Raw genomic sequence first — 9,966 nt, forward strand, 5'->3', positions numbered from 1 at the left:
TTGTGATTTGTGAAAGCTGGACATGATGTGTTGGGTAAAAGGCACTGTGGTTAATATGTCTTTAGTGATGTGTGGTAAGGTATGGAGAAGGGGAAGTGTTTTATAGTCTTGTGATTAGGTCTCAGTCTTTTAGTTAGCCTGTGACACTGGGCACTGGTCTGTGCACAAGTGCTTCTCAGTTTTTTTCCCCCTTACTTGGGAAAAGATGGTTACAGGGTTAGAGTCGAGTATTTCCCTTTCCCCACATGAAAGGCTAGAGGAGGCTGGAGTTGGCATTTCACTTTCCCCTGGTCAGTTACGCTGTGATAAAACCTCACTAGGTTAGGCTCAGTAAAACATTTTTTTTTCCTGAGGGCAGGTCTTGTTAAGAAGAATGGAATGCTCTGTCATATTTCAAAGTGGCTACTTTCCCTCTTTCCCTGCTGGAAACATGAGGGGATTTTTCTCAGATCTTCACTGTGAGAACCTGGTATAACTCCTGGAGATAAAACCCACAAAAGTGTGGAAATGGTGCCTGAGACTAGATCTCCTTGAAGTTCCTGTCAGACTTGTAACACATCTCTCTCAAAAATCCAATAACTAAAGCAGATCGAAAATAAGTAAGAATGAGTAGCACAACTAAAAACATTGATCCAATAAAATACATAGTATTTACATTAACTTAAAGAATACACGTTCTTATCAAATATGCATGAAACAGTTATATTTTTCTATGTATTAGGACACACAGAAAAAAAACAAACTCCCCCAAATTGGTATAGTCTCTGGCCACAAAGTGAAATAAAACAGATAACTACAAAAGAATAGCCAAAACATAAAATGAAAAAGCCAACCCACTTGGAAAGTTAAAGCAACTTCCATAGAACTCTTAGGTTAAAAATAAAATCAATATGAGGGGCCCCTGGGTGGCTCAGTCGTAAAGCGTCTGCCTTAGGCTCAGGGCGTGATCCCGGCGTTATGGGATCGAGCCCCACATCAGGCTCCTCCGCTGGGAGCCTGCTTCTTCCTCTCCCATTCCCCCTGCTGTGTTCCCTCTCTCGCTGGCTGTCTCTCTCTCTGTCAAATAAATAAATAAAATCTTTTAAAAAAATAAAAAATAAAAAAATAAAATCAATATGAAAAATGCAGATTAATGGGGCGCCTGGGGGGCTCAGTTAGTTGGATGTCTGGCTTCAGCTCAGGTCACGATCCTGGGTCCTGGGATTGAGCCTCACATCAGGCTCCCTGCTCAGAAGGGAGTCTGCTTCTCCCTCTTCCTCTGACCCTCCTGCTCATGCTCTTGCTCTCTCCCTCTCAAATGAATAAATTTTTAAAAAATGCAGATTACTTAGAAACTAATGACAATGAAATAGCCAAAGCAATACTCACTAGAAATTTTATAGTCTTAGTTTCATATATTAGAAAACAAGATTAAAAATAAATGAACTAAGAGTGTACTAAACCAAGAAAGTCAAAAGAACAAAAAAAAATAAACCTAAAGAAATTGAAAGATTTCACTTATAAAGAGAAAAATAAAAATTAAGCAGAAGATCAAAAAAAAAAAATAAACAGATGACCTGAAAAGACCAACATAAAAGACTACGATTTAGCAAATTTAATCAAGGATAAAAGATTGAGAATATATATTAAGAAGTTTAGAAACAAGTACAGGGACAAAATTACAGCTATGGAAGAAATTAAATATTATAAGACAATAAATAGCACATATAATATACATCAACAAAATTAAGCATCTTGATGAATTAGATTATTTTTTTGAGAAACAAAATAATTATCAACTTGGATGCAAGAGGATAACTGTAGTCTCATAATCACAGGAAGAAATGAAAAGACACTGTTTTCATCCACCTAGTATCTAATTTCCCTTTCTTCTTAATTAACAGATCTAATTGGAATGGCAACATACCTGGTTAAAAATAGTTTCCTAGACTCACTTTGCAGCCAGGAATGGTCATGTGACCCAGCCCTTGCCAATGAAATACAAAAATAGAAATGAGATGTAAGTAAAAGACTGTTGGGGATTTCTAGGAAGGATTTTTGTTTCCCTGTTACAGGCACCCTCCCTTCTTCCCCATTCCCTTCCTCCATCCTGACTGGACCGAGGATCAGAGCTTAGAGGTCATCAGTTATTTACTGACCATGAAGCAACAAGCAGAAGACCAAGGCAATACCATAAGCAGATGGGGGAATGGAAGGGAAAGTCTGGGCCCCTCAGGGCATTGCTGAGCTGCTGCACCAGCCTCAGAATGCTTGGTCATACACTTCCCTTTGTCCGACTCAAACAAACCTCAATGTGGTCAAAACAATGTTAGTCAACTTGCAGTTATTTGCAGCTGAACAAAAAGAATGTTCAATTCTCAGACGATGTAAATATCTAGTTAAAAACAAAGAAGACTAAAGCAATTCATTGAAAGCTGTAAGGATATGAGTTCAACAACATCGCTAGATCCAAGATGAACCATAGAAACCAGAAACTGTCCTATGTACCAGTGATGCCCATTTAGAAAATGTAGTATAAAAATGATCTCATCCACCATAACAACAAAAACTACAATATATCTAAGAATTGATATAAGAAATCTTCAAAGCCTATATGAAGAAAACTATAAATCTTTATTACAGGACATAAGAGAAAACGGTAGGAAACAGATACAGACAGCCCTTGCTTTGCATAGTTCCAATTACCACAATTTAGTTAAATAACACTAGTGCTCCAACATTTGCTACCATGGTATTATAACAGTGAGTAATTGGGTAAATTACAAACTTCACTGTTAGCATTACAGTCCACAAATCACTGTATTAAAAACAGATGAATATCATGATCATGATATTCTTTCAAAGTCTGTTAGTGATTGATTACTGTGTATTTGTCATTCAGTTTATGCATAGACAGCAAAGTATGTAGTTGCATTGGCTCCTTGTCTCCCAGTGGTAAACCCACGTGACATTTTATAAAAATGATCATCAAAAAAGGGAAATTGGCCAAGAAGATGAAACTGCAACACATAAATGAAAAATGATAATACTGAAAGTGAAATTCAAATTGAACATAAATGGAGTTATAGAAAAAAATAGTGGCAACTCAATAAGGCATAGAAAAGATCCTTGCTCTGTATTATGAGTTACATGACAAGAAAAAAGGCAAGCACTGTTCAAGCCACTCTCCATAAATTTCTTGCTCAATGTTTCTAATGTTTTAAATTGCAGTGCACTAAATAATAGTTTTACTATTTTATTTCCCTGTATATCTATAGCCAACAATGAAAGAGTTTTTAAGGTTTTGACCAAAATTTTTGAAGATCACGAAACAATCATAATTTTTCTCATTGATTATTAAGATCACTTTGCATGGTTTTAGTTTGCATGGCCATTTTTACAGTCCTGCAGTACCATGCAAAATGAAGAATGCCTGTAGTATGTTCCTGGATGGGAAAACAATGTTGAAAAGATGTCGATTCTTTCCAAGTCACCCTATAATTTTTTTTTTTCTGAAGATTTTATTTCTTTATTTGACAGAGAGACAGCCAGGGAGAGAGGGAACACAAGCAGGGGAAGTGGGAGAGGAAGAAGCAGGCTCATAGCGGAAGAGCCCGATGTGGGGCTCGATCCCATAACGCCAGGATCACGCCCTGAGCCGAAAGCAGACGCTCAACAACTGAGCCACCCAGGCGCCCCTATAAATTTATTTTTTTTAAGATTTTATTTATTTATTTGCCAGAGAGAGAGAGAACACAAGCAGGCGGAGCAGCAGGCAGAGGGAGAAGCAGGCTCCCTGCTGAGCAAGGAGCCCAATGCAGGGCTCCATCCCAGGACCCTGGGATCATGACCTGAGCTGAAGCAAACACTTAACTGACTTGAGCCAGCCACGTGTCCCTCACTCTATAAATTTAATATAAACCCAATCAAAATCCCAATAAGATTTTTTCTGAAAGTTGACACACATAGAAATTCATCTAAAATAATTAAATAGCGAAGGAAACATTTATTTTATTTTATTTTATTTATTTTATTTACAGAGAAAGAGAGCACATGCACGCACAAGTGGTGCGGAGGGGCAGAGGGAGAGAGAGAGAATCTTAAGCAGGCTCCATGCTTAGTAGAGCCCGATCTCACGACCCTGAGATCATGACCTGAGCCGAAATCAAGAGTCAGACGCTCAACTGACTGAGCCACCCAGGTGCCCCTATCATTACTCTTTTAAAATGTTTTCTTTGTGGGACTCCTGGGTGGCTCGGTCGGTTAAGCATCTGACTCTTAATTTCGGCTCAGGTCATGATCTCAGGGTCTCAGGGTCCTGGGATGGAGCCCCGCTTCAGGCTCCATGCTCAACAGGGAGTCCACTTCAGGATTCTCGTGCTCTCTCTCTCTCTCAAATAAATTAATTAACAAAAAAAAGATTAATGAGGGTGCCTGGGTGGATCAGTTGGTTAAGCTCAGGTCATGATCTCAGGGTCCTGTGATCGAGCCCCAGGTGGGGCTCCCTGCTCAGCGGGGAGTGGGTTTCTCCCTCTCCCTCTGCCCCTCCCCCCTGCTTGTGCTCTCTCTCTCTCTCTCATGCTCTCTCTAATAAATAAATAAAATCTTTTTTAAAAATTTAAAAAATAAAAATAAAGATTAATGATAGAATAACTGTTGAAATATACTATACTGTCAGTACTATACAATCAAAATAATTAAGAGTTGCATTGCTAGAAGAGTTGAAAAAAAGTCTAGCAGTGAGCTCAAAGACATGAGAACTTAATATAAAATAAAAGTATTTCAAACATCTATGAAAAGGATAAAGTATTTGACAAATAGTGTTGGGACACTTTCTGTCAATGTGGCAAAAACAATCAACAAATCCCAAAGGGATTAAAAGTACACATTCTAAAAATACTAGAAGAAAATATGAGGAAATACTTTTTATAAAATTTAAATAATACAAACCACACATCAAATCCAAAAATGCTTTTTTAAATTGACAAATTCAAACATATGAAAATTAAAAACCTGTTTAAAAAGACACCATTAAAGAATAAAGTACTGATGATAGAAAAGAAACACTATTTACTACATGAAAAACAAAACTTATCTGCTACATGAATAATTAAAATTGATATTAAAATAATAAATCAGATTTTCATGTATCAGACTGGGAAAAATATATAAAACAAATATCCAATGCTTAGGGTGTGGAGAAGCTAGTATTGTGATACATCATTGGGAATATTAATTAGTAAAGCCTTTTGGGGGTTCAATTTGGCAGTATACATAAACATTTTTAATGCATATACTTTTTGACCCAATTAATTCTATTTGTAGGACTCTACAGAGACATACAGACAAGGACGCTCTATTTATAATGGAAAAAAATCTGGAAGCACAATTGGGCACCAAATATGTAATGAAGTCACAAAATACGGTATAGCTATACTATGGAATATTTTTGAACCATTAAAGCAAATGAAGGAGATCAGTACATATTCATATTGAACATTAATATATGTAACTGAATAAAAGGTAGTTTACAAAACAGTAGGTCAGGTATGTCCCTAGTCACAGAAGCCTGTGCACTTATATATGTACATTGGTTTATAGGTATGTACATGAACAGCAGAAGTCTAAAAAGAAACAAGCCTCATAAAGCCTATTTACCTCTGGGATACAGAATGGGTATAGGAAAGAGGGGAAGTGCAGTGTGAAGGATGACTTCCACCATTTATTCAATATACTTCTTAAAACATTTTTTACACAAGCATGTATTACTTAACATGAGCAAGTATTACTTTAACAGTTAAATAATAGATGTTCACCTTAAAATTTTGTGAGGTTAGGACTTTTCTTTAGTTTTAATAGTGTATTTTTTTGCTTTTTTTGTTCTTAGCTCATGTCATTTAATTTTAGGGAAGGTTTATAACTCAGATATTTGCTGTCATTTAATAAGCTTTGTAAAGCATTTCAAATATTCACAAAGCATTAAGCGTCTAATCTGCAGTCTCTAAATCATTTCCCTGATCGGGGCCTCCTTAGAAAAATGACTGGCTCCAGGGCTAAGGCAAGACATACACATGATGCACCTGGAACATCTTACCCCATCAGAAAACAAAGACGCTATGAAAACCTTCTAAGATCATGTACACGAGGAGCCATCTGAATAAAACCTCACTGGCCATACATGGGACAATTTGTACATCAGTAAAGATAATAACTGCAATAGTCTAAGCACATAAAATGTGCTTAAATTCAAGAGTTCCTAATGATACTAAAACAAATAAACAAGCCTACTGGCTGTCTTTGGAGCATGCTTGGGAACCAATTCTTTGCCTTTCCGTATCTCAGGATAACCAAATAATTAATGATAGAAAGTTTTCCTTTATAGAAGGATTCCAGCTAACAAATGAATGACAGGATTAGATTATCATTTTACAACCTTATTGAATCAACGGGTCCAGGAGATGACTGTCAGTGGCTACTGATATCACGAAAAGAGACAGATGATATGCCCTTGGTGGAAGTGCACACACTTGCCTTCTGATGGCAAGTATTTCCTCCGATAAATTTCTATAAGAAATACAGGTGACAGAGCAACATGTTAAACGATACCACAGAGATGCAATGAGCAAAATGCAGACTCTGGGGCACACTATGGGATACGTGACCTGGTTTCTTCAACCAGAACAAAACAAAAAATTGCAAGGAAAAGGAAGATGCAGGTGGTTGTACCCAAAAATATCAAAAGAAACTCGAGAGATTTTGTCATCTAATTTGAATATATAGTCCTTACTTGGATCCCAATACAAATAAACAACTATGAAATAATAATGGTAGTGATAATAACTTAAAAACAACAGGAAACATCCAAAAACTAGTTATTGGATTTGATGGATTAGGGAGCTGTTCAGTTGCCTTAAGGTGATAATGGTATTGTATGTGTTTTCAATCATTAACGTTTGGAGATGTATACAGAAATATTTGTAAATTAAATGAAACACATATGGGAACTTATGTGGGGATACAGAAATTATACCTCAATTAAAACAATAACTAGAAATGAGGGGAAGTGTGTAGGGATGTAGCTGAAATAACACTGATCATGCATTGATAATTAAGAAGCTGGCTGGAAAATCAGGTTCGTTAAACTATTCTCTTTACTTTGGCTAATGTTTGAAAATTACCATAACAGATGAAAAAGCTCTAGGAGTACAGTTAAACTACATACTTATCGGATGTGCCCCCACAACACTGGGTACACAGCATGTCTTAGATGAATACTTACAAGTTCATTAAAAGATTCCCATAAGATTTTTCAGTTATTGACAATAACTCACACAGCTTGCCAAACGTATTTTATTATTCCACTAACGTTATTTGTTAGAACAAAAATGATCACAAAGTTGTTCCAAAGAATAGGTCCAGTTTATTTGATTAAAAAATATTTGCATACACAATCCTTTTTATGAAATGTGGGGTTGTCATCAAAATGTAGTCATTAAGAATTTATCGAATAGATCATTCTATGTCGAATTCAATGACAGTAGTCCTTAATTTATTTACCCTAAATTAAGATGAGCAGCTAACTCTGAGGTCTTTAGCCCAGGAAGGAGTAGGTGAGGAGTAGCCTGCTTTCTCAGCTGCAGAATGCTTCTGGAAAGGATGCTGAAGGATGTGCTGGAGAAGACGGACCTGGCAAACAGTCGAAGGACATAGATACAGATTTCTTCCTCAGGAGCCTTACCAACCCTCTAAATTCCCAGAATGACAGGTTAAATTTATATTTCTTTGAAAACGTTTCAACATTTTATGTTTTTTTTAAATTTCAACTACAGTTGTTACTTAAAATTTCTATCATTCCATAAAAAGTGACTTTAAGTACTAGTTTTGTGCTAAAACAGGACAGCAAATATGTACCCTGTCACAAAGACTACATATATATGTCCCAATAATTTTGAAGTTCTTTTGCAACATGAAGAGAATTATAGTTTTCTAAAATATTTACAAAAATAAAAGAATGTCAGTGGTTTGCAGTTTTTCCAAATCAAGGACATGGATTCCAACTCATGCTGCTTCCTCATTTGCAATTTGACCCATGGTAATAGACCGAGGCATCAAAGAACACAACCCTTTCAGCAATAATTCTAGGATCAAAATGTATATTTTCATCCAGTTATAAAATAAATAAGTCGTGGGAATGTAATGTACAGCATGGTGACTATAGTTAAAAATACTGTACAGCATATTTGAAAGTTGCTAAGAAAGTAGATCTTAAAAGAACTCATCACAAGAAAAAAATTTTCTAACGAAGTATGGTGATAGTATTAACTAGACTTATGTGGTCATAGTTTCGTAATATATACAAATATTGAATCATCATGTCATACACCTGAAAGTAATATAACGTTATATGTCAACTATACCTCAATTAAAATATACTTTTTGTTGTTTCTGCCATTTTCTTAGGTATTAATAAAGGAATGCTTGGTTCTGATAGAAAAAGATACATGATTATCTATACTAAGAAAATACACCAAGAGGTCAAAGAGAGGGTATTACTGTGTTACGAATATTTTAAATAGGAAGACTCGTCATAATCAATATGGTGCTCTTAGAGCCCCTCTTAACTTCCCCCAGGTGCTTTCTATACATATCTTTTACTGCAGTTAGTTTTATGCCTATCTAATCTCACCTGCTATCTAAAAATCTCCCTGGATACATTTTTATATACTTCTTCATAGCACCTCACATAGATTTTTAAGAAATGTTTGATGCAGGCAGGTAAACACAAGTCGTATGTGTAAAGGGTTACCTGTATAGAGGTTTAACAAAATCTTTTTCCTTCCTTGCATGAGAATTGACCCTTAATTAACTTTCCAGGTCTGTTCCTCTAGTCACTTGATAAGGTAGTATGACAACTATATAAATATCGCCATATAACAATGCTTATGACTGACCAACAGCATCTGGATGGGAGAAGCATAAATACCTGGTGATGCTTTAGGCTTTCTCTAGTGTGGTGACTTGGTACAAGGCAGGTCTCTTGTGGGGACACTGGAAACTATGCCTAAGGAATTGTGACAAGGGATAGTGGTTTCTATGGAACATGAAGCTTTGAAGCCAGGGCTGCCCCTGCATCTTCCCAGTGTGGACCTCGTCTCTTTACACGTGAGCTTTGCGGCTGCGCCGGGCTGCTGCCATGGGCCACCACAAGAACTCCTGCAAACGAGGACCCTGATGTTGTCCCGCTGGGAAGCCAGGTCTGTCCTCTGTCCGTCTGAGTTGAGTGGGGCCAAGAGCAGCCTGTGTCAGCCTTATGAATCTGAATGTTCACTTGAACCTAGGAAGACACCTCCTCACCCACGATGGGCACTGCACCCTCACTCAAATATAATTTGGGGGAAGGGAAGAAAACAAGTAACAAAAGATAGAGAAGGAAGGAGAAACAAGCCAACAAAACAACTGATGAAACAATGCTTCATTTCCTCAGCTTAGGTGATTTAAATATAAATACTGAGCCCTCTCCCTTTTCTTTGTCTTTCTTTGATACCATAAAAAGATTACATTTTAAACTATTTTATTTTCTAAAGCGAAAACGTAGATTTGTCAGGCTAATGAAACTACTGAAACAAAAAGTTAATGCAAGTTCCCGATTAGACATAGTGCCTGATTAGACAGGCGCCATAGGGGCGCCTGAGTGAATCAGGTAAGCGTCCGACTCTGGATTTCAGCTCAGGTCACTATCTCAGGGTCATGAGATCAAACCCCGAATCAGGCTCTGCACTCAGTGGGGAGTCTGCTTGAGATTCTCCCTCTCCTTCTCCCTCTGCCCCTCCCCCCCACTCATGCATGCTCTCGCTCTCTCTCTAAAATAAATCAATCTTTAAAAAAAAAAAGAAATAGCAAAAACAGTTTTTCTCTCATGCCAACTCTGATCAGTTGGTAGTGACCACATACGTGCTGTGGTAAGAATGATTCTGAGGTGGGATCAGT

At 37.1% G+C, this 9,966-nt stretch overlaps 1 protein-coding gene across 4 annotated transcripts in view; it reads right to left on the reverse strand.

The window, feature by feature from the left end:
- Positions 1-7,382: 7,382 nt before the first annotated feature.
- Positions 7,383-9,966, reverse strand: part of LOC103680143 (protein adenylyltransferase SelO) — a 34,282-nt gene continuing 31,698 nt past the window's right edge. For 2 of the 4 annotated variants that reach the window (XM_008709678.2, XM_008709676.2), the window contains one exon: positions 7,383-7,665. In XM_008709678.2, coding sequence (XP_008707900.1) covers positions 7,543-7,665 — 123 coding nt within the window. In that variant the 3' untranslated portion in view covers positions 7,383-7,542. Of the gene's footprint in view, positions 7,666-8,962; positions 9,041-9,824 lie in introns of those variants that run through there. The other 2 variants (XR_573061.2, XM_008709677.2) reach the window with 2 other exon arrangements.

The sequence above is a fragment of the Ursus maritimus genome, unplaced genomic scaffold, assembly GCF_017311325.1.
Source record: "Ursus maritimus isolate PB19 unplaced genomic scaffold, ASM1731132v1 scaffold_31, whole genome shotgun sequence".
Taxonomy (NCBI): Eukaryota; Metazoa; Chordata; class Mammalia; order Carnivora; family Ursidae; genus Ursus; species Ursus maritimus.